The sequence below is a fragment of the Rhinatrema bivittatum genome, chromosome 11, assembly GCF_901001135.1.
Source record: "Rhinatrema bivittatum chromosome 11, aRhiBiv1.1, whole genome shotgun sequence".
In the NCBI taxonomy this organism is placed as follows: Eukaryota; Metazoa; Chordata; class Amphibia; order Gymnophiona; family Rhinatrematidae; genus Rhinatrema; species Rhinatrema bivittatum.
In genome coordinates, this window is record NC_042625.1 from 66735735 (window position 1) to 66761115 (window position 25381).

The 25381-nt window shown below is 45.5% G+C and overlaps 1 protein-coding gene across 4 annotated transcripts in view; it reads right to left on the bottom strand.

The window, feature by feature from the left end:
- Window positions 1-25381, bottom strand: part of SYMPK (symplekin) — a 169067-nt gene that overhangs the window by 140602 nt on the left and 3084 nt on the right. For 3 of the 4 annotated variants that reach the window (XM_029619579.1, XM_029619576.1, XM_029619577.1), the window contains exons 2-6: window positions 13398-13626; window positions 12504-12569; window positions 12119-12172; window positions 10686-10759; window positions 438-564 (exon numbers count right to left, since the gene is read on the bottom strand). In XM_029619579.1, the coding sequence (XP_029475439.1) occupies window positions 438-564; window positions 10686-10759; window positions 12119-12172; window positions 12504-12569; window positions 13398-13493 (417 nt within the window). In that variant the 5' untranslated portion in view covers window positions 13494-13626. Of the gene's footprint in view, window positions 1-437; window positions 565-10685; window positions 10760-12118; window positions 12173-12503; window positions 12570-13397; window positions 13627-15569; window positions 15589-25381 lie in introns of those variants that run through there. The other variant, XM_029619578.1, reaches the window with a different exon arrangement.

Below are 25381 nucleotides of genomic sequence, written 5' to 3' on the forward strand. Positions count from 1 at the left end.
CTCTTTGCGTTGTTGTTTGTGCCTATAATGGGCAACATCAGTAAACCTGTTAGTCTCCACCTCCATATGATGGTCGGTGGGCATAACTCATTTGTCTGGCAAGTCTGACTGGATGATAAGAAAAATCAGATTTCAAGAAGGCCTCGCTTCTCCACCACTCTGTGGTGGAGAAGCGAGGGACAGTCTCAGACAGGTATAAAAATCCTCAACAGTGGGGGAACAAAGGGTAAAGCCTGGGAGGAGCACTGAATATCTTTAGCAGCAGGGAGCAAAGGGAAAAGCCAGAGAATAAGCAAGGGCTAAGGTCTTGCAGCAAGAAGGACCAGAGGTCTTTATCCTCATTCTATTCATAGAGACAAACAATCAATAACAGATTCTATTAAGCCTTTGTGTGGAAAACCCCAGGTCCCTGGGACCAGCCTCGCCAAGGTTCCCACCTGCAGTGCCACCTTGTAGAGCTGAGTCATGGTCAGGATGGCCTTTTTCACCACATTCACGTTCTCGTCCCGCAGAAGCATGTTCAGGTTGGCAATCAGCTTCAGCAGAAGCTCGTTGTCCCTCTTGCTGTGGAGAAGAGACAGGACAGGAGAGCGGTCTTTACCCCCTACACCCTCACCTAGCAAAGGCATATACAGTCTGTGGCTTCCTAAGACACTTCCTCCAGCTGAATAATCAAAGCATATTTTATTATTCATGTGCCAATGGCATATGCACTACATGCAATTCAAATGCTTATGATCTCAGACTCTAATCTGGAGCTCAAAACGTTTAGTGACCTCAAGTTTCTGCAGTGAGAGGTTGACGGGGAGATGGAAGCAGGATGTCCAGTTTCACAGGTCTGCCTATGTCTGCTAGCATTTCAGTAGAGAATAGCATTTTGCATCTTGCCTTCATCACACTCTTAGCAGCCCTCATCCCCAGACAGCTGATCTGATAAGGCCAGGAAATAGATTAGAAAACCTCTTTCCCAGCCCTATGCTGATACGATTTGTATTCTACTTGAGAGAACTAATCAAGGGAATTGCTCCAATCCCCTTCCTGAGGTCATCAAGGATGTCTTGACATAACAATTTGTGAAAATTCCACTGGGTTTTTGCCTCACTCTGACTTCTCTTCTTCATATTATGCCCCTTCTTTAAACTAGAATCTTTCAGATTCTTCTAATTGCCCAATAAAAGGTACTACAACCTGCAAAGAATCCAAATTCATTAACAAAAATGAATGTGACTGAAGAGGATCAGTCAGTATTGCTTTAGGAATTTTAGGACTTAGATTTGGGGTATATTCTTTTGTGTATGTATGTGACATAAAAAGCCAGCCAAAAAAGTTAATTCTAGTGTCTGTCTTTCTCTCCCTCCTACTGCTCGCCACCCAACCCCTAGCTCATCCTTTGATTTATAGACAAGAGACACTTTTCACATTTAAAATCAATTAGGCAGTTATCTAAAACACAGGATTGTTCCAGCCCTTATCAACAGATTAGTTATCCCTTCCCAGGTCACTTCCAGATTAACAGAGAATACACCAATTTAAAGGAATATAATTTACACATTCCTATTGGCATAGGAACATAACCTTAACTAAGAACTCATCAAAATTAAGATGAAGACAGGAGGTGGTGAAGTTAAAAACAGTCTAAGAATTCAAAGAGGCATGGGATAAACATTGTGGATCTCTAAAAGGCTAGAGGATGGAAATGAAGAAATGCGTGCAGAGGGGTAACTTGCTGGTGCGTGGTTACTACCCTTGGCAGAAGATTGGCGATTACTATCCTTAAACCAATAAGCCTTGATGCATTCAATGCAACTGCAACATTGCTCCCCACTTCAATAGCAGAGGGAAAAAGGGAATTGCATTCAGACAATAACCAAGAGGGCCCCAACTTCTGTGGGTCTGGGGTACTGATATGCAGGCATAAGGGAAAAAGCACAGGACTGCTTCTAAGGCAAAATCCATAAGCAATGCACGTCAAGCAGCACTGTGTGAATTTTCAAGAATGCTCATAATCCAGTATAAAATGTTGCTAGCTGAAATGTGTGTGTGTTATCATATGGTTTGAGATAACTGCATGGAGCGGCAGTTACTAACCTTAAGGGAAACATGGGGGTAGCCTGCATGGAATGGCAGTTACTACGTAGGGAAGCTTGTTGGGCAGACTGAATGGAGCATTTGGTCTTTTTTTTTGGCCATTATTACTATGTTATTATGTTAATTGAGCAGCAAGAAGGGGGCCTTCCAGTCTTTTGTATCAAGAGTCACATGTATCATTTACTACCCACCAGTGAGAGGTTGTATGTGTACACCCGATGCAAAAAGCTCCTGGCTCTCAGAGAATGAATCCAATCTCTGGAAGCTAGAATGGCAGACCTGAAGGTGCTGATGCAGACAGAGGTATATAAATGGCTACTGTATCCCTGAAGGTCTTAAGTCCCAACTCCAGTCTGGCAGCTCTGGTGCTGCCTTGGAGGAGGGTGGTCACCTGGTTGTAGAGCATCACCCTGGTATAGTAGGAAGTAATCCTGAGCAAGAACTTGCTCTCCAGATGACACTGTGTTCTCACACTAAGGACAAGTCTCCCAGGACTACTTCCCAGGAAAGAAGCTAGATCGGCCATCAAAGTTGACAATTCGATTATTAGGAATGTAGGGTGACTGGTGATTGGTGGACATGAGGACTGCCTGGTAACTTGATTGCCTGGCGCGAAGGTAGAAGATCTCATGCGTCACCTAGATAGGATTTTAGACAGTGCTGAGGAGGAACTGGCTGTCATGGTACAGTGACATAGGAAAACGTGGCAGGGAGGTTCTGAAAGCCAAATTTAGGATTTTAGGTAGAAAGCAGAAATCCATAATATCAAAAATAGCATTCTCTGAAATGCTCCCTGTTCCATTCGCAGGTCCCCATAGGCAGGTAGAACTACGGAGTCTTAATCCGTGGATGAGATGATGGTGCAGGGAAAAGGGATTCAGTTTTGTAAGGAACTAGGGAACCTTTTGGGGAAGGGGGAGACTTTTCCAAAAGGATGAGCTCTACCTTAACCAGAGTAAAACTAGGCTGCTGGCATTGACTTTTAAAAAAGGTGATTGTTCTAGTTTAAAAACCGTTCTAAGGGGAAAGCTGACAGTCACTCAGTAGCAATGGTTCGGAGGGAAGTATCTTGAAAGAATACTAATGAAACAGAGTCAGAACATCCCAACAGAGAGGTTTCAATAAAAGCAAAAGTAGTCCATATGCCTATAAAGAATCACTTGAGCTAAAAGATTCCAAATTATCCCTGTCAACTGAAAAGCAGGCTGTTAATTCAAATACAAATCACACCTTGAAACATCTGTATGCCAATGCCAGTAGTCTAAGAAGTAATATGGGAGAGTTAAGAGTATATAGCAGTGAATGATGAGACAGACATAACTGGCATCTCAGACACCTGGTGGAAGGAAGATAACCAATGGACAGTGCTATACCAGTGTACAAATTATATCACAATGATAGGGAGAATGAACTTGGTGGGGGAGATGGTGCTTTATGTCCAGGATGGCTTAGAGTCATTGTGTGAAGCTCTGTCAACCCTATCTCAAAAGCAGCATAGCGGAACTGGAAAAGTTGCAGGAGGAGGACAACAAAAAAAAAACAAAACAGGATTGAACAAGAGGCTATGGTGAGAGGCTATGCAGATAATGGCTTTTCAGCTTGGAAAAGAGATTGCTGAATAAGCACATAATAGAAGTTTACAAATCAAGAGTGGAGTGGAATGGATAAATAAACAATGGTATTTACCCTATCAAATAATAGTAAAATAAGGGGAAAATTCAAGCTATGGAATCTGTTGCAAGAGGATATGGTCAAAGCAACTAGCATAGTGAGGTTTAAAAGTTTTGGACAAGTCCCTGGAGGAAAAGTACATAAAACATTATTAGCCAGGAAATACATTTACTTTATGGGATCTGCCAGATACTTGTGACCCAGACTGGCTACCGTCAGACAGGACTGAAGTGCTTGATGGAACCTAGTCTGACAGAGAATGGCATTTATTTAATTTATAAAATCGCTTTCCAGATTTAAAATTGCTCGAAGCAATGAACATATGCTATAATGTTCTTATAATTCTACAGTACTCCAATGCAGCCAGCCCGCCTCTGTGCCTTTAAGTAAGTGGGTCCAATGGGACTCAAAGGCTGAAGAGGATTACGGGAATAGGCTGCCTTGCAGAGGCGGCAGCATCCCTAGACATAAGCTTGTTCTGTTATTTCTTCTAATTTTAGGCAAAGCCATGGCCAAGCAATTTGACACCTATGGCCAAGGGAAGAAGTGCACCCTCACCCTGCCACTGCTGTTTCTCAAGTCAGTCCTAGTATACCCCCTCACCAGTCTGGTTTTCAGAATATGCACAATGAATATACATGAGATAGACTTCCATGCAATAGGAGCAGTGCATGCAAATCTATCTTATGCATATTCATTGCTTATATCCTGAAAGCCAGTCCCATTCTTTCGCCAGGACAGGCTTGAGAAAGGGTGGACTGCACAATACATGACACCATAAGCTGTAAGGCTGTTAAATATTTGTCCCATCCATCTTACAACAGGCACTGCCCTCTCCCTTCCTTGCCAGTGTCCCTTCTCCATTTCCCTAATCAGGATCCCCTCCCCTCCTACTCCTCCCCCATGAGATACCCAATAGGTGTCCCCTCCTCCATTAAGCACAAAATAACTCCATATCATCTAAATGCCACAAAAATGAAAAACTGCCCTATGGTTTATCTAAAACCCAAAAAGGTACAGAGAGGTTTAGGCAACTCTCCAACTGCCACTTTAAAGCTGGGTCTCTGTACAAGTGAGCCCCCCCGCTTTTCTCTTTTCTGTACAAGTGCTGTAAATCAAAATGAAAGAGGGGAGGATGGAGATTTTAGCTAAACACTGAACTATCTAGAAGTAAAGGTCCCTAATACTTCTGCAATGAGAGGAGACTTACCAATTAAAGGAAAATTAGTTTCTTACCTGATAATTTTCGTTCCTGTAGTACCAAGGATCAGTCCAGGACACCTGGGTTGTGACTCCGCACCAGTAGATGGAGACAGACTAAAACTTGTGGGCAGAGCCATATATGCCCCTGTGCCAGTCACAGCCCCTCAGTCATACGTAATGTCAAAGTAGAAAATCCATAAAACAACCAGAGCTAACCATACAAACATGTAAGTAAACGAAAACAACTCCAACACCCCTACAGGGACCAGACTCCCCAACCGGGAGAGCGAATAAACAAGGGGCAGAGTACTGAAAACCACAATGAGCGGACTCTCCGTTACGATAGCGCAGCACTGCGGGCGGGATCCTGGACTGATCCTTGGTACTACAGGAACGAAAATTATCAGGTAAGAAACTAATTTTCCTTTCCCTATACGTACCAGGATCAGTCCAGGACACCTGGGATGTACCAGAGCCAACTTACCGAGGGTGGGAAGCAGAGAGTCCCGCTCAGAGTACCCTCACTCCAAATACCCTGGATCAGTAGCCTGAACATCCAACCAGTAGTGTCTAAGGAAGGAGTGGAACGACTCCTAGGCAGCCGCCCTGCAAAGCTCCTGAGGCGACACCCGAGAAGATTCCGCCCAAGACACCTGAGAAGATTCCGCCCAATACACAGTGTGGGAACGTGTCGAGCGAGCTCTGAGACCCACGGGAACGGCTGGCCCAGTACCACGTACGCTGAGCCAATGGTCTCCTTGAGCCAGCGGACGATCATCGCGCGGGACCCTGCGGCACTTTGGCTTCCCCCCGGGGAGAGCCTGCAGCTCCTAAACACACCGTGCCGAAGCTATCTCCACCAGGAATACAGTCTTCATCGTGAGCTATCTCCACCAGGAATATGGTCCTCCCCATGAGATCAGCCAAAGATGACCGCTCCAAGGGCTCAAACGGCGCCGAGCATAAGGAAGAGAGAACCCGAGAAAACTCCGGGACGGACAGGGATGACGCAATGGAGGACGGAGATGCTTCGCTTCCCGAAGAAACCGGGAAAACCCCCGGTGCAGGGCCAGGGAAACCCCCGGAGCCATACCTCGCAAGCAACCAAGCGCAGCAACCTGTACTCGTCGGGAGCTGCACGCCAGTCCTGTGACACGAGCAGCCTGGAGAAAAGCGAGGATAGTGGAGACGGAATCTGACGTGGGAACCACCCCACGCTTCACGCCCCAGTCTTCAAAAAACACCCAGACTGGGACATACGCCAAGACGTAGACCGCTTCCAGGACCGCCACAGCGTGGCTACCACCGCATCCGCGTAACCTCCGCGTAACCCTTCCTTTACAAGGGAGCCTTCTCGCAAACCATGCCGCGAGCCAAAAGGGATCCGCATCCTCCAAACAGGATCCGCATCCTCCAACCAGACGGGGCCCGGAAGTGCAGCTCTATGCGTCGGAGGATCTTGCCTGTCATCGGCCACGGCGGAACCAGGGACCGCAACCCGACTGGCGGCCAGGGAGGAGCCAAAGCGTCGACGCCTTCGGTCTCCCGCTCTCAGCGTCGGCTGCAAAAGTATGGGGCCTCTGCAATGTGCCACGTGGGCCTCCGATCCATGTGGGGAATTCCCCACGTCCGGCCGATGAGCATGAAGGCGTCCTCCGCCAGGTCCCATCCTCCGGTATCCAGGTGATGACGACGGAGAAAACCGCCTGGACATTGTCGACTCCGGCAATGGGAGACGCTGCGATGTAGCTGAGATGACGTTCCGTCCAGCCTATCAACAACTGCGCCTCCTCCGCTATTAGTGGACTCCTTGTCCCGCCTTGGCGAGTGATGTAGGCTACGGTGGTCGCCGTGTCTGACAATATTCGCACTGCCTTTTCCCCATAACAATGGCAGGAAGGACTGCAGCGCTAGGCGAGCCGCTCTGGTCTCTAGCTGACCGATGGACCACTGCGCTTAAGTCGAGGGCCACCGGCCCCGCACAGACTGGTGGCCCTGCACCGACTTGCCTAGGCAAACCGCTCCCCATCCGGAGAGGCTGGCGTCCGAGGTCCCTACCGTCCAGACGGGAACTAACAGGGATCCCACCACCAGTCAGGCGATCCGACACTAGCCACCATTGTAGGCTGTCCCTCGCCTGGTGGAATTCCTCCGATACTGGCTCCCAACGGGATAGCACAGAGGATTGAAAAGGACGTAGATGATCGAACGCCCAGAGGAGCAATGCGAGCGTTGACGCCATAGATCCCAGAACCATCAGGGAATCGCAAATCAGCGGTAGCTGAAGAGACCATAACCGTTGGACTTGAGACAGCAGCTAGCGCGCGTGCCCCCTGACGGGAACCCCCCGGCCCCTTTTCGTGCCGAAGCCGGCTCTCTGGATGGGAACGAGAAACTCATGCAGAAGTTGACGACCCAGCCCAGGGACTGCAGCAGCTAGAGGACCCTGTCCACGGCTATCCGACACCGGCTTTCAGACTTGGCCCGGACCAACCAGTCGTCCAGCGGAACTGATAAAGTCTCCCCAGGATGCAAACCTGAGAAACTGTTGAAAGATGGCTGGATAGCCACGTGGAGGTACGCGTCCGGGAGAACTAGCGAGGCCAGGTATTCGCCGGGCCGCACCGAGGCAATTTACTGAGCGAAAGATCTCCATTTTGAAGGGTGGGACGCGAAAGCACCTGTTCACCGCTTTCAGCTTCCAAAACTGTCTGGACGTGCCGTCTTACTGTGGAACGATGAAGCCAATCGAGTAACGGACCGTGCCCTGCTGCCGGACCAGAATAGGTGAAATGGCTCCCAGTCTTTCCAGGCGCCCGAGGGTCCCTAGCACGGCCGCCCTGTACTCTGGATGTTTGCAGAGCGACACCAGGAACCTGTCCGATGGGATTCGCACAACATCTAAGCATAACCGTGTCTTATCACGGCGCGGACCCAGAGATCCGACTTGACCTTGACCCATTCCTCGAAAGTAACCTCGCCCCGACGTTGGAAAATACGGCCTGGGGTGGAGGCGAGGAATGGGTCAACCTCATCTCAGTGCGAGGCCTTGGACCCCGCACCCGACGGGGTTCCCCCCCTGTCTTCCGGATCTTTGCCCACAAAAGAACTACGACCACTGGACGACCGGTATGGGGAACCCGAAATCTCTGAGGACGCGACTCCCTGCTTCCACGAACAACAGGGCCTACTGGAAACGGCGGACCGGAACCTAGACCTGTCCGCAGGCAATTTAAAAACCCTGTTCTCCCCCAGGAAAGCAGCAAATCATCCAATTCCTTACCGAACACCAGCTTTCCCTGAAACAGAAGCGAGCCAAGGTGAGCCGTGGAGGAGCCATCCGCCGCCCAGATATGAAGCCAAAAGAGACGACGCGCGGAGACAGCCACGACCAAGGACCTCGCAGAAGTCCGCAGGAGATCGTGGAGCGCATCTGCTCCATCTGCTCTCGCCGCGTCTAAGCGGTCCTCCTGTGAGGCTTCCTCTTCAGAAAACCCGCATTTGCCTGGCGGACCAGAATCAGACGCGAACTGGCTTTCATAGCAAAGTTAGTACAAATGGCGGCCCGGACTCCTAGAGCCGATACCTCAAAGATCTTCTGGAGTTGTACTTCCAGCTTCCGGTCCTGTATATTGCTGAGGGCCGTGGCTCCTGTGACAGGGATCGTCGACCGTATGGTGACCACCGAAACCGCAGCGTCCACCTTCGGGATCCTTAACAGCTGCAACGCCTCCTCCGCCAGAGGAGAAAGCGTGTCCATGGCCTTGGTCCCCTTCAGGCCTAACTCCGGTGTATTCCATTCCATAAACAGGATATCTGGTGATGAAAAACGGCAGGGCCAGAGACCTAAAAGTGCCGGGCAACCCCCGGCGGAGCCTCGATCCCCAGCTCCCTGAGGATCGCTGGGATAAGCGTGGCCAGTTCCTCGCTGTGGAAGAGGCGGACCCCTTTAGGATCAGCGCCTTCCACGGCTTGCACCACTTTGCCCACTCCGGGCGGGGTGGAACCGCCCCCTGGCATCTCCTCGGTCCCCCGCGGGGACTCCTCGTGGGAATCCACGTCATTAGAGGCGGAAGATCCACTATCCGTGTCCTGTGGGGCACCTCGCGGAACCCCCCTCGGGGATCGTCGCTCCTTGGAGGAATCACGTGGGAGGCCCAAAAGCCCCTGGACATTCTGCTGCTGAAGACACTGAACCACCTGTGAGCCCCCGAACCGACCTCAGACCCATACCTACGGCCCTGCGTAAGGACCGTGCGCAGCAACAACGCGAAGTCATCAGAAAGAAAAAAAAAGAACCGGAGGCCGAAAATCCTCACTGGAACTAAACCTCCCCAGGGGGCGCTGCCGGGAAGCGCGGAGGGCAAGGCGCCATCTTCCACCTGCACCCGCGTGATTTAGAGGGCCGAATTCAATATGGCCGACAGGGGCGCTGCCCCACCCTTCCCGGAGGTGTTCCCCCCCCGCCGGAACCGGTCGCGGGGAAAGCGGGGGGCAAGGCGCCAACTTCCACCGGGACCCACGCGAGTTCGCGGGCCGAAATCAAGATGGCCGACACTCCGAGTCCCGTCCCCCCCGCCGGAATCGGTGGCAGGGAAAACGGGGTGGGGGGGGGCAAGGCGCCCGCCGGAAACGGGCGCGGGGAAAACGGGGGGGGGGGGGGGGGAAGAGAGGAGGGGGCAAGGCGCCATCTTCCACCGGCAGCCGCGCCAGTTCACGGGCCGAAGCAAGATGGCCGACACTCCCGCGCGAATCGGGAAGAGCTCCTCTGGCCCCCCCCCGATGCTGCTGCAAACGCGGCGGCGCACGAATCTCCCGAAGGCGAACCCCCCGACGCAGCCCGGACGGTCCTTCGCCCCCCCGGACCACAGGACGAGCAAAGCCCTCCCACGGGAGGCGCGCGCGCGCCGAGCCGCCTGCACGGCAGGCCGACCCACGCGTCATGAGGATCAATCGCAGGAAGAAACAAACGGCAGGGAACCAAAAAACAAATTTAAACCATGCCCCCCCCGGCAAGCGGCCCCCCTCCCGTGAAACGAGACGGAGCCGCGAGGAATAGAGGGCCGGCAGGCAGAAAACCAAGAGCCACAAGGAACAGAAAAACCCGCAGGCAGAAAACCACAAACCTTTTTTTTTTTTTTTTTTTTTACTTGCCGTTGTCCACAGTCCTGAAGCCCTGTTCCAGCGGGGGTGAGTGAACCGGGCTCCCCGGTGTCACCCCCGACGCTGCCACTAGACCAGCCGGGTCCTCGACCCTGGCAGCGGCCTCAACCGGGGGAGGGTAGTCCCCTCAGGACCTCTCAACCCCCCTGGGAGGCAGAGCACCCGGGACTCAAGAATTAAAAACAAAACCCAATTTGGAATAAACACAACTAGGCCTAACCAAAAACTAGCCCAAAATCAAAACCTGACCAACAACCAGAAACAAGCAGGCCAGGCAGGGCTGTGACTGGACCTGCACCATCTACTGGAGACAGAGTAAGACTGAGGGGCTGTGACTGGCACAGGGGCATATATGGCTCTGCCCACAAGTTTTAGTCTGTCTCCATCTACTGGTGCGGAGTCACAACCCAGGTGTCCTGGACTGATCCTGGTACGTATAGGGAACTGAGATTGTAATAAATGGGAACGGTATTTATTTATTTATAGAATAGCTCTGATCAGATTACAGACTTTTTTTTTTTTTTTTTTTTTTTTACAGAGATGTAACCGTCTGGTCTTACCAAGCCTCTTCTATAAAGCCAATCACAAACTTGCGCACCTCGATGGACTTGTCTGCCTGGAAAGCGATCATCTCCTACACGGTGCCACACACAGAGAAAAGGAAAGTTAGATAGGAAGCCACACAGAAGGTAACGTTGCTTACTTGTAACAGGTGTTCTCCATGGACCACACAAGTGGAGGATATCATTCAAAGGTGCCAACATGGGAAAATAACTCTTATTGCTCTTACTGACCAAAAAGCTTTTTAGAGCACGCTCGGGAGGTCCTGTGCTGCTGACACACTCAAGCCGCTTCAGTCTTTCCCAAGCTTTAGCTTCAACTTCAGGAAGGTGGGTGGGATTGTGTAGTTGATTTGTTCTGCTGTCCACATAGAACACTTGTTACAGGTAAGCAACTTTGGTTTTTCAATGGATGAGCATAAAAAACAGCCAAGAAGCTTCCAAGCAAAAGGACTGCTGAAATTTTTTTTTTTTATAACCACCAAAATGGAAGGAAGGAAGTTGAAGATATTAATGAAATAGGTTAAAACTATCAGTTCTACAAAACGTATCATCTTTACAGGAATCCTGGTCCAAGCAGTAGTGTTTAGTGAAAGTGTGGACAGATTTCCAAGTGGCTGCTTTACAAATCTCTAAAAGTGGTCGCCTGACCCATATGGGCTGCTGAGACTGCAGTAACTCACTTGATGAGCTTTTACATTTTAACTTCAAAAATTACTGAGGGTATATAAAATAGTTATAAAATGTATATTTGTAACCTGCAGTGAGCAGAGAATCCCAATTATCCTCTTTCAGAGACTACTATGGGCAGTCTTCAGAGTGCAAGCATACCTTATTTTGATGGAAGCCATTGTATTTAGTCCCCTAGTAAGGACAAGTGGCTTATACAGGGGAAAGTGGAGTCCTAATCAGGAATAAAACTTGGCCACATGAATGATGGCTCACAGTGCCTGGCTCCAAACTCCACAAACCCTAGCCATGAACAGCAGTGAAGGTGTGTGACTAGGTTCTCACCTCAGGTATGAAAGAAAGCAAGTCAGGCCAAAAACAGATACAGTGAAGAGATTTTGTTTTCACTTTGTTTTGATAATCTGAGTCACAAAATATCCAAAGTTAGGTTAAGTTCACTGTGCTTCTGAAATGCTGAGCATCTAACATAATGGAAAAACACAATGTACATAGCGTGAGAGGAAGGGGGAGAACCTTGGCCAAATCTGAGGCTTATTTTCTATGCTGCTGAAAAAACAAGGAGAGAGACAGAGCCCAAAAAGGTAAGTGAGGAACATCAAACTGTGCACTTAGCGGACAGGTGGTATCACATCGGACACTGCTTTCATTCACACCACTACAAGTCGTCTTATTGACATTTGTTATTGAAAAGCAGCAGTCAAAGCTATAAAACGATTGAATAAAGTAAACTGGAATTTACTTACATCCAGAAAGTTATCCAAGAGACTGGGATCTTTGTTTATAATCAGTTCTTGAACCTTGTAGAGCAAGTGAAAAAAATTCAATCAAAAATATCCCGTACAAGTCAATAGATTTCATTGTATAGCTGTAAAGCTGTTTCAGATAAAATTTGCATAAAAGGTGTATGTCCCCCTAGATTTGGAAACATGCTTTGACATACAGTTTATATGAAAAGGCGCTGTGCGTCTGTCTATATAAAATACTTTGGAATAGATCTGGATGAACAGCATTGTGTGTTTAGAGCAGGAACTTTGTCCGCACCTCACTTTTCACTGAAACTATAGTGGATCACTGTGTTATTTACAGTACATCCCACCTTCTCCCCAGTCCTTGCCACACTTCCCTTACCTGCTTCAAGAGGGTCAGTTTGGCCTCAGTGCCGATCAGTCCTGCCTGGTTTAACAAATCCACTACCTGGAAAAGAAAACAAATATACAGAAGATTTATAGAAAAGAAGCCTTGGCTTACATTGGTTACACATTCAGGTCAGGTCATGTGACCTGGGAAACAGGCTGCTAAACTTTATGGTGTTAATGAAGATTCAAAGGTTAAATGTCTTGCTGACTCTGAATCACTCCTAGGTTTTTGGAGGATCTTTTGGGATGCTCTCTTTCCTCCTACTCCATGAACTTCCAAGCTGGGCTAGAACTTGCCTTAACCCTGCATACTGTCATTAATATGTGGAGCAGTAGCCTAGTGGTTAGTGGCACTTCTGATCTTGGACATGTCAGTTAACCCTCCATTGCCTCAGTTATAAACTTAGATTGAAAGCCCTCAGGACAGAGCTAAGATCTGAAGAAAGCAATTAAAATCTAAAAAAATCCAAATTAAGTGACTGGGGTGGAGTGCAGGTGTCCAAGGCTGAAGCACCATAGGTTTTTCGCTTGTCCAGCTGTCTTCCCTATAGCCTTCTCCATCACAAAAGCAGTATTCTGACTGACAGGCATAGACTTGTGATGGCTGGTACTCCCCTGCTTGGATAGTCAGGAGCAGAAGCTGGGTTAGAGATTCTAACTTGTGTCTGCAACAGGGTAGCAGTCTGTCTGATGTGGTCCATCAGACCAGCCCAAAATCCTGGTTTCTAATGGCATGCAGCTGGAAATCTGCAACAGTCATCCACCTTCAAAGTATCAACTCCCAAAATCAATGCCTAAAATCCAAAATATTAAGGACAGGATGCAACCTGGGAAAACAAAATTAATTCTATGCTTTCACTAGTAGTGTACTGCTGTATGTACTCACTCGTTCTGTAGTGGTCATGTTTTCAATACCATCATCCTGAGTGAAGAATTGCGATGCCACGCTCATGCGCACAATGTTCTCGCTTCTGCCCGTCATCTCTCAACTCCACGTTCACAGCAGCAGTGAGAATCAATGCACCAGTGTGCCCTTTCAGACCTATCCCTGTACCCTTTTCACAGGGCTGAAAGTCGGGAATGGAGGTCGTAATCTTGGTTCTGGCGCAAATACCCTGAAATACATTAAGAACATATGAAAGTCCTTTTATATATAAAGGGTCAGTTCAAGAGCTGCATGGGTGACAGTTCTGTAACTCAGTTCACAGCTGTTCACTTTCCTGATTACAAAACATAATTCTTGTAAACATACCTAGCTGCTTCTCAGAAAAAACAAAATGCAAAACTGGGACGTGATGCCATGGTAAATGTCATCAAACACCATTAGACAATGGCGGACCTGTTGTACAATGAAATCAGTTCAACATCTGATTATCATATTCAAATTCTGCTGTGCAGACCTTGTGTTAAAAATAATTTAAACCAGCAAAACTGATTAGATATTAATTAATTAAAAAGATAGAGATGGGAGTCCTAGGATTCATTTTGCACAATGACTTCTAAACAGAGAGACATGTGCATCACTTCATAACCTCATAGTTCAGTCTAATCAGAGTAACACTATTCTGTCTCACAACAGCTGCACTGCAAATAAAAACCAAAAAGTTAACAAAACAAAAAGCCAATTAAGTATGGAAATTGTACTTACGAATGCAGCAGTTACTTTAGTTTGATTTATATTGGAAAACCACAGCTTTGTAAAGCAAAATTAAAAATAGAGCTCCTAGAGTCCCTTCAGGGGTCACTTAGACAAATAGTAATAGAACCCATGAGAGAAGAGACAACATTAAACCTAGTACTTACAAATGAAGAAAGTGTTTCTAGGAAGGCCACTTTCAAAGGGATTCCCCATAGGTAAATAACAGCTAAGAAAGTTCCTTTGAAAGCTGCTTCTCCCTTCTCTGTGCCTCCTCACCCCCCAATCTAGTGTAGGGGGAAAAGGGTGTCAGCGGGGGTTGTGCCAAGAGCCAGGACCATTCCAGCAAAGTACACGCAGGAAGTTTAATTTTCAACTCCCTGCACTTTCAAACTGTCATAAGAACATAAGATATGCCATACTGGGTCAGACCAAGGGTCCATCAAGCCCAGTAGCACAAGTACCTGCCACGTACCCAAACATTAATCTCAAGCTCCTATTGCTTATTAATTAATAGCAGTTTATGGATTTTTCCTCTAGGAACTTATCCAAACCTTTTTTAAACCCAGTTACACTAACTGCCGTAACCACATCCTCTGGCAAATTCCAGAGCTTAACTATGCGCTGAGTGAAAAAAGAATTTTCTTCAAATTTGTTTTAAATGAGCTACTTGCTAACTTCATGGACTGCCCCCTAGTCCTATTATCTGAGAGAGAGAGTAAATAACCGATTTACATTAACTTGTTCAAATCCTTTCATGATTTTGTAGACCTCTATCATATCCCCACCTCAGTCGTCTCTTCTCCAAACCGAACAGCACTAACTTCCTCAGCCTTACCTCATAGGGCAGCCATTTCATGCCATTTATTTTGGTCGCCCTTCTCTGCACTTTTTCCAGTGCAACTATATCTTTTTTGAGATGCAGCAACCAGAATTGCACACAGTATTTAAGATGTGGTCTCACTATGGAGCAATACAGAGGCATTATGGCATCCATCGTTTTATTTGCCATTCCCTTCTTAATATTTCCTAACATTGTTTCCTTTATTAATCATCACAGCACACTGAGCTGGCGATTTCAATTTATTATCCACCATGACACCTAGATCTCTTTCCTGGTGGGTAACTCCTAAGATAGAACCTAATATTGTGTAACTACAAAAAGGGTTATTTTCCCCTATATGCATCACTTTGCAGTTGTCCACGTTAAATTTTATCTGCCATTTGGAAGCCCAATCTTCCAGGCTTGCAAGATCCTCCTGCAATTTATCACAATCCGCTTGAGATTTAACTACTCTGCTTAATTTTGTGTCATCCGCAAATTTGATAACCTCACTCATCGAACCCCTTTTCCAGATCATTTATAAATATATTAAAAAGCACTGGTCCAAGTACAGATCCCTGAGGCAGTCCACCGTTTACCTTTTTCCATTGTGAAAACAGACCATTTAATCCTTCTGTTTCCTGTCTTTCAACAAACTTGCAATCCACAAAAGGACACCATCTCTTATCCCTTGATTTTTAGTTTTCTTAGAGGCCTCTCATGAGGGACTTTGACAAGCACCTTCTGAAATTCCAAATACACCACATCTACCAGTTCAACTTTGTCCACGTTTATTCACCCCTTTTAAAAAAAAAAAAAAAAAAAAAAAGGAGATTTGTGAGGCAAGACTTCCCTAGGGTAAATCCATGATGGCTGTTTCACCATTAAACCATGTCTATTTAAATGTTTTGTGATTTTATTCTTTATAACAGTTTCCACGATTTTTCCTGGCACTGAAGTCAGGCTCACCGGTTTATAGTTTCCAGATCACCCCTGGAGCCCTTTTTAAATATCGGGGTTTCAATGGCCATCTTCCAAACTTCAGATACAACGGGTGATTTTAATGATAGGTTACAAATTAATTGAAACAGGTCTGAAATTTCATTTTTTAGTTCTTTCAGAACCCTGGAGTGAATACCATCCGGTCCAGGTGATTTACTACCGTTCCGTTTGTCAATCTAGCCTACCACATCTTCCAGGTTCACCGTGATTTGGTTCATCTGAATCATCACCCTTGAAAACAGTCTCCAGAACGGGTATTTCCCCAACATCCTCTTCAGTAAACACCAAAGGAAAGAAATCGTTTAATCTTTTCGCGATGGCCTTATCTTCCCTACCAAAGAAATTAGTTTCTCTTTAAAAATGTTTGCAGGTCCATGGCCACAAGAGAAATTAGTTCTTACCTGAATTTCCTTCCATCAGACCAGTCCAGAGAAATGGGTTATGCTCACTGAACAGCAGATGGAAACAGAGTTACAAGTTTGCTGAGATCACACCTTATATGCACTCGTGCTGACCCTCAGCCTGCCAGTATTTACCTGTAACAAATTGTGGGTACTATAATATTAATACTCAACATAAAAAAAAAAATCTGAGGTTTTGTTCATTATTATTTTAACACAGAGGGTTTGCAAACCAAAAAACAGGCAAGCAGAGAACTTACCTGCTTCACCAATGTCACAGAGTACACCATTTTCCCTACTATAAATGCAGAATGGATACCAGTTTGGCAGCATAGGGAGGAATTCTGGACTGGTCTGACTAGACTCAAGGAAAGAAAACCATCAAGTAAGATTTACCAGTACCCACATACGCTGCTGAGATGACTTCCTTGTTCCAATGCACTATTGAAACCTTAGATGCCACCTCACCCTTTCAAACTCAACCAAACAAAATAAAGATGATCTGAAGGCATTACAGGCCACAAGATCTCTCACACTCATCACAGATTCAAATAAAAGGACTCCTGGAAGACAGTACCTGTAACTCCAAGATTCTCTTCTCTGAACAATCACCACTAGAAATACTGCCTTCAAGCAATGAGCCTCAAATTGCGGACCTGACCAAAAGGCTGAAAACTTGAGAATCCATAAACAAACAGGAATCCTAATTGGATGCCAAATATACCAAAACTTCCTTCATGAAAGGACAAAGGGCTATCAAGAGCTTATTTGCTTCCACAGCTGCAGCTATCACATGCATCACACAGAGCAGGCTTCTTCCCATGCTCTGCCAAAGCTGCCATGTCTCCCTTGCAGCAAAGTCAAGCCTTAAGCAAATAGCCCCACTGCCCAAAAAAAAAAAAAAAAAAATTTGTGTGCACCAGCTAACGACTCAATCATTCACTCCTTGGATCCAGCCTCTATAGGCCTTAACCTTGGGTCAGTGTTAGGAATCTTTTTTTCCCAACTTTATTAGAGACCTTGTTTTCTTAAAGAAATAAGACCGCTTGCAGGAGACAAGGAGAGCAGAGGTGGGGAAAGGGGGTGGGAAGTAAAAATGTTGATTTCCCCCTTCCCCAGTCTAGGCCTTGCTCAACTGAGGGAAAGAGTGCAAAACTTTTACCTCAGGAGCTTCCTAAATAACAGAACTCCTCTCAAACCTGGGCAATTCTCCTCTGAGGGAGGGAGGAATGTGCCTTTCACCAAAGGAGCTGCCCTCAATTTTCTTTCCTCTTATTCAGCTTAACCAGGTCTCAGATCTAGCACGAGATGCTAGCCTTCCATCTGCCTGAGACAGAGAATACTGGCAGGCTGAGGTCAGCACGGATGCATATACAGGATGAAGTCTGCAAACCTGTTAATCTGTTTTCATCTGATGGTCAGAGGCATGACCTATTCATCTAGACTGGTCTGACTGTGAGGAAGTCTGAAAACTGGCCCCCTAATGTACAGGAAGTTGGTCAACTGAGCTCCAGTGATCATCAGACAGCATGGTTTAAAGACAGGAAACAGAGTAAGACTAAGTGGTCAGTATTCCCAATGAAGGGAGGCAAATAGTGTCATATCCCAAGGATCTGTACTTGGACAAGTGTTTAACTTTTTCATTAACAATCTGAAAAAGGGAGCAATGAGAGGTGATCTCATTTGCAAATGCAACAAAATTATTCAAAGTAGTTAAAACATATGAAATTCATGAGAAATTGCAGGGGGACCTTGGTATGCTGGAGAACTGGGCATCTAAAGTAACTCTGGTTTACTGGAAGTAATTTTATTTATTGGGTTAATGTAAGCCATGAGTAAGTAGATGACAGTTATTCTGCAGGGAAATTAACTAATTTGTATTGTTATGGCCTGGGTTAGCAAGAAAAGGGATCCTTGTTGGAATTTAAATAGGTATTTCACATTTTGATGTTTTTAATTTGTATAAACGTATGTTATGTAACTGAATTGGGATTGAAGTAATGTTTGTGTCATGGAGTGGGGCGAAGGTAAAAGATGAATTCCTTGGTTGGAAATTTGATAACTGTATTACCACTTTATTATGTTTAGTTGCTATGAAATGTTATGCCTTGTAAACTGCTTTAAAGTAGTTCTGGCTAAAAAATGCAAACTTCTGTTAATTTACTTTCCTTTATTTATTCATTTATTAAAGGTACTAAAAAAAAAAACACACATATATCAAATATTGTTCCATGCCAGACCTGGACAGATGAGTGGGTTATGCCCTCCTGCTAGCAGATGACGAGAGAAAAAAGCTCAAAAGTTGTCTTCACTCCTCCTAAAAAGGTTTTGTGCTGCCTTCAACTCTTCAGTACCCTATGTAAAAGCTAAGATAACCAAAAGCAATTGTTTGTTTTGGTTTACAAATCACCACGGCAACCAAAACTTGACAGCCAAAAATCTTCACTCCATAGTTATTAATCCAGGAATAAGAATCCCTACACCAAGCTCATAATTAAGCCAGCTGCCTTCAAAGTGAACATACTCGCTGTTAGATTTCTAAACTTATTAGACTAAGATCCCTTGATCATCTTGAGTGGATTCTGGACTGGTCTGGCAGGACTATAGAAAAGGAATTTTCAGGTAAATTTAAAAAAATTTTACCTCTCTTATTGCCCATGCAGAGCAGTCCAGATGAGTGGGATGTCCCAAAACTCCACCCAGTCCGGGTAGGAGGAAGCCACAATAGCTCTCAGAGTTCCTGCATCCAAGACACAGCCTCTCCCTACCTGCACACTCATACTGAGGTGCTTGCAGCAGCAATGGAAGCAAGGGCCCTACCATTACCTTGAGACTCTGCCTATGAGCAGAAGTAGTAGAGACAAAAACAAAATCTGAATTCAAGAAAGCATGGGATAAATACAGGGCATCTCTAAAGAAGTGATGGGAATTATAAAGCTAAATTAATTGGGCAGATGGGAAGACTAGAAGAGCCATACGGTCTTTTTCAGCCGTTATGTTTCTTTGAGGATTCTTGCACCCTTATTGAGCAGAATCACTGGTCCTCTGAGACCTTCAAATTTTTGCTGAAGCAGACCGAAGTGTTCCTCTTTGATTTCACCTGAAATTGATGTCTGAACTCACTGTGCTTTTACAGGACACATTAATAGACCAAAGAACCAACCAAGAAGCTTCTGGCCACCTACAAGCATCTCAAAGATGACTTACAATGGACCTGGACTGGCCATCCCTGTCCCAACCTACATTCCCTGACTCATAAGTGAGAAAAAGCCCAATTCTGACAGGATTGAAACACTACTCGCAGACACAGAGATATCCTTTCCTTTATAAATTACCAAAGGACCGCCTTCAAAAACAAGACTCAAAGAGATGCTACCCTATGAAGTTCAAGAGGAAGGGATGCTAGATTCCTTCAAAACTAAGCTTATTTACAAATTGAGAAGACCTCCCACAGTGAAGGATTTGAGTTCCTGACTCCTCAGAAGAAAGTATGTAAACTAAAAGAATAGCAAGAGAGCTTCCATAACTATCTCTTGCAGCAAAGTCAGCCCTAGTCTCTGCCCTCTGAGAAATTTGCCAAATCATCCCAATCTCATCTGGTGGAAGGATAAGATTGAAAGAATGGATACCTTAAATGGAAATTTCTCCTTTTGTACACTGACCTCGTAAAGATTCAAAACTCTCAGGTCCGTTACGTGGTCCTCTTTAGTGCCAAAGGCTGTAACCCCTGCCCTTAGGTATCCTCACTATGTAGCCTGGTTCTCTTAACCACCAAGACTGTAAAAGAATGGAAGGGATCTTCTAGGGAAGAATCCTCTGACTAAGGGACAGGGCGAAGAATCATCCCTGCCTGCATCTTCAGAACTCAATCCAGGGATGTCCAGACTTCTGATGGAAACATGCCAAAGACCGAATGCTGATCATGATTCTACCAGGATATCCAAACCCCCGGCTCCTGCTTTCCTTTTTCAGTAAAAGAATTTGATCATCTTGGAGCTTCCCCAGGCTAATCTAAAATCCATTCGCAGAAAACAGCCCATCTGACCTCTAGTAGGGTAAAGGCCAATTTTGCCAGTCCTCACAACAATGGCATTAGCAATGGGAGTTGCTTCTAGGTAAGAACATGCCATACTGGGTCAGACCAAGGGTCCATCAAGCCCAGCATCCTGTTTCCAACAGTGGCCAATCCAGACCATAAGAACCTGGCAAGTACCCAAAAACTAAGTCTATCTCATGTTACTGTTGCTAGTAATAACAGTGGCTATTATCTAAGTCAACTTAATTAATAGCAGGTAATGGACTTCTCCTCCAAGAACTTATCCAATCCTTTTTTAAACCCAGCTACACTAACTGCACTAACCACATCCCCTGGCAACAAATTCCAGGTCCTGCAGAGGAATGCCGTTCCAGACCAAATCTGACTCCCTTACCGAGTACCTGAGGGCTACTTGCTCCCTCAATTTGTTGACATCAGTTAATGGCATTACATTGACTGCTACCACCAGGACTGCCTTCTGGGCTAGAATTCAGGATTTCTGGAAAGCTAGATAATTTTCTCTGGCCCTTGGGCTTCAATTGAACCTGATCATGCTTCACTAGTTTGATTCCTCTTCCCACTTCAGCTGCCCAGGATCATAACCTGTAAGGCACAAAAGAACCATGAAGGAAATTCCAGGTTCATTCACTGCAAACGACAACTGTGAAAAACCACCTGTGTGGGGTCCTTATAACCTTGATAGAGGGCAAAATAGCCTTGCAACCCTGGGCTACTAAATATGCCTGAGAAGAGAGCAAACTGAGTGAGATGACTATGAGTCTGTACTTAACATACTACATTCAAGTCCATTGCTCTGGAGCCTAGGTCCTGCAGAACAGACCATACTCAAGGTGGAAGTGGAAACAAAAGAAATGGACACCAGGGTTGAGGGGTGAGCTCATGACATCCAAGGCCATCAGGTCACTTTCTTCTTCAGAGATGCAAAAACCTCCCTATACTCCAGACATCAGGAAGGACTAATTGCTATTAAAGATAGTCAGAAAGCACAGGGTTTCCACACTCGAAAAATCCTTGGCTTTCCTGCTCCACATCAGCCCTGAATCGTCAAGACATTTGACTAAAAGAAAGAACAAGATTCCCTCCATGAATAGGGAGGCTTTTACTACTCCTTGACAGACAGGTATCTGGAGTCTTGGATAGCACAGCCTGATAGCTGCCAGTGAAGGAGCCAAGATAATGCATCAGAAATATCTGGTCATAAGCCCCTGGTGGGTATAAGAGGGAATGCCTAATGGATCTATGTGGGGAGCTGCCTAAAAAGATCTGTTTTTCTCCTTGGATTCCCAAGAAATAGGAGAACTTGCACCTCTCCTGGGGATCTCTTCAAGGAAGAAATAAAACTCCAAAACCTGTGACTGATCAAACTGGCCTATTTATTTAAAATATTTATAACCTGCCTATCACCACGACCCCTGAGACCTACATTGTAACCCCCATCCCAGTGCAAAAGAGTAAGTGTTGCTGTGATAGAGCAGGCCTGAATACAACAGCACACAAGGAGGGGACTGACCCAACCAAACCACTGTGCTGGAATACTTCCCCAAGGCATAGAGAGACTGCCTAAGTAGCTTTCAGCATCTGAAACAGCCCCCCAAGTAGGCCAGGCATTGGTTGGGAGGGAAGGAGGGAAGTGAGAAGTTCCAATAAGCACCCCTAGCTGGCCTCTAAAATCTTTGTTCCCTGATTTTCCAGGACCATTACAAAAGACAATTCTCTTAGAAAAGATAAAACTGTACAACAATGTCAAGATTGCCATGGTCATCACTCTGTGGGAGAGCTCCCGAAAAGCCCAGCCATAAGTTGTGGCCCCATCTTGAACTAGTCTTGAATTATTAGAAAGGGAATGATGAATAAAACGGAAAATGTCATAATGCCTCTGTATCGCTCCATGGTGAGACCGCACCTTGAATACTGTGTACAATTCTGGTCGCTGCATCTCAAAAAAAGATATAATTGCAATGGAGAAGGTACAGAGAAGGGCGACCAAAATGATAAAGGGGATGCAACAGCTCCCCTATGAGGAAAGACTAAAGAGGTTAGGACTTTTCAGCTTGGAGAAGAGACGGCTGAGGGGGGATATGGTAGAGGTGTTTAAAATCATGAGAGGTCTAGAACAGGTAGATGTGAATCGGTTTTTTACTCTTTCGGATAATAGAAAGACTAAGGGGCACTCCATGAAGTTAGCATGTGGCACAGTTAAAACTAATCGGAGAAAGTTCTTTTTTACTCAATGCACAATTAAACTCTGGAATTTGTTGCCAGAGGATGTGTGGTTAGTGCAGTTAGTATAGATGTGTTTAAAAAAGGATTGGATAAGTTCTCGAAGAGAAATCCATTACCTGCTATTAAATAAGTTGACTTAGAAAATAGCCACTGCTATTACTAGCAACAGTAACATGGAATAGACTTAGTTTTTGGGTACTTGCCAGGTTCTTATGGCCTGGATTGGCCACTGTTGGAAACAGGATGCTGGGCTTGATGGACCCTTGGTCTGACCCAGTATGGCATGTTTTTAGGCTAGATGGAGAGTCTGACCAAAAGTGCTCCCAATATTATTTACTTCTGCTGCACAAGACAGGAAAATTGGTTCTTACCTGCTAATTTTCGTTTCTGTAGTACCACAGATCAGTCCAGACCTCTGGGTTTTGCCTCCCCTCCAGTAGATAGAGTCAGAGAAAGTTTTACTGACACTGCGACATAACCAGAGGTGCCACCTGCAGTCCCTCAGTATTGAAAAGTACCCAAGCCAAGATGGAAAAAACACCAATCACAACAACCAAGTTATACTCCCCTGAACAAGCCGTGGGAATTTGAAAACTCAGAACAGATAACCTTGACTTCAATAATAAAAACCATGCAGGACTACATACAAAACTTGCACCATTCTTCAGATTGATTACTATAACAGACTGAGCGGACTCTCCAAATCCAAGACCTCCTCTGGGCAGAAACGCTTGCATTGCCCATCTCACTGCCCTCGTTTCTAGGTGGTTGACGGACCACAACTCTTCCTCTGCCGACCATAGACTCTGAACAGATGGATCCTGACACACCGCTCCCCATCCAAAAAGACTGGTACCAATGTAACAACTGTCCAGTCTGGAACCTTCAAATCCACCCCTCGACTCAACTTGTTCTGAAAAAGCCATCATGAGAGGCTGGACCTGGCCAACTCCATTAAAAGGAAGCAGCAGATGAAACTGCCCCGAAAGATTCCAGCAGGAAAGCAACACTGACTGTAAGGGTTGCATATGAGCAAACCAACTCCAAAGTGGAGGCCAAAGAGCCGAGAACCTGCAAGTAATCCCAGACCCTGGGAACTTGCTTCCGCAGCAAAGTTTGGACTAGTAGCTTAAAGCCTTCCCAGGAGTTTTCTGCTCCTAGCTGAAACACCAATCCAAATGTCTGAACTAGAGATAAATTCTAAAGGCAACACCAGACCTTTACAGGGGAGTGAAGTCAACTTTCAGCTGTTTTCTTTGTCACCATCTGCTGGGCAGGAGGGCATAACCCATTCATCTGGGCTGGTCTGGCTTGGACGATAAGGAAAGGCAAAATATAAATTTTATATTAAATATCTCAACAAGTGCAAAGTGATGCACATAGGGAAAAATAATCCTAACTATAGGCACACAATCCTGCCTTCTATGTTAGGAGTAACCAGCCAGGAAAAAGGCCTTGGAGTCACGTGGACACCACATTGAAACCCTCAGCTCAGTGTGAGGCAGCAGCTAAAAGTAATAGAAAGTTCTGCAGTCTGGACTGATCTGGGTACATACAGGGAATGTAATTTGAGTAGCATATGCAGTTCTCACCACCCCATCTCAGAAAAGCTGCCAAGAAGACCAACAAAAATGATAAAGGGGATGGAACAACTCCCTTATGAAGAAAGGTTAAATGGATTAGGCCTCTTCAACTTGAAGATATGACAGATTTTATTGTATCTGACATATATAAATATGATAGAAATATATAAAATCAAGTCATATAAAAGGTTAACAAGGAACCATTATTTATCCTTTCAAATACTACTATAACTAAGAGAGGCATTCCACAAAACTAACTGGTAGCAGATTTAAAACAAATTTAAGAAAGTGTTTTTTCAGAAAACACAAACAAGCTGTGTAATTTGTTGCCAGAGGATGTGGTGAAGATTAATGGTATTGCTGGGTTTAAAAAAAAGTTTTGGACAAAGTTTGTGGAGAAAAGGCTGGGAATTAGCAACAGGGAAGGGATCTTCCCATTAGGATCTCCAAGGTACTTCCAAGCAGCCCTGATTAGTCACTGCCTGAGACATGATGCTAGGTTCTATAGACCATTGGTCTGACCCAGCATGACACTTCTTACATTCTAAAGAGCAAAAGTAGATATGGGGCACAAAAAGGTCAGGCGTGCCTTAGGAGGCACTGGCAGGATGTGAAGTTATTTGTACAATATACAAACAATGGGCTAAACTAAAATAAGCTATAGTAAGTGCTGCAAATCTTTATTAGGAAAGTAAATAAAAGTAAGATAAAAAGGAAACCAATTTGGTTTTCAAAGGACATGAAAAAATAGACAAAAAGATTAGCACTGGAACAAGGGATCTCAGAAAGAGGACAGGGAAGAACATCTGGAAAAACTAAGAGAAGCAGGAACTTAGGACAGCAAAAGTGACAGTGGAAAAGGTAGCTAAGAAAGGTGACAAGAATTTTTCCAGGTAGATTAGTAAAAGGGGAACATGGATTGTATAACATAGGAGAAAAGGAGAAGTGTGTGCAACGTGTGGAAGAATACAAGGAAAAAGCAGAAATTCCAAACACCTTTGTTCAATGATCAAAGAAGAGGTTGGAGGAGGATCTCAGATAGCTGGTATATATGGCAGTGCTGTAGATGTCATACCATTTCCAGACTAGTGTGTTTACATTCAATTAGCAAAACTGAAAGTGGACAAAGCTATAGGGACACATGA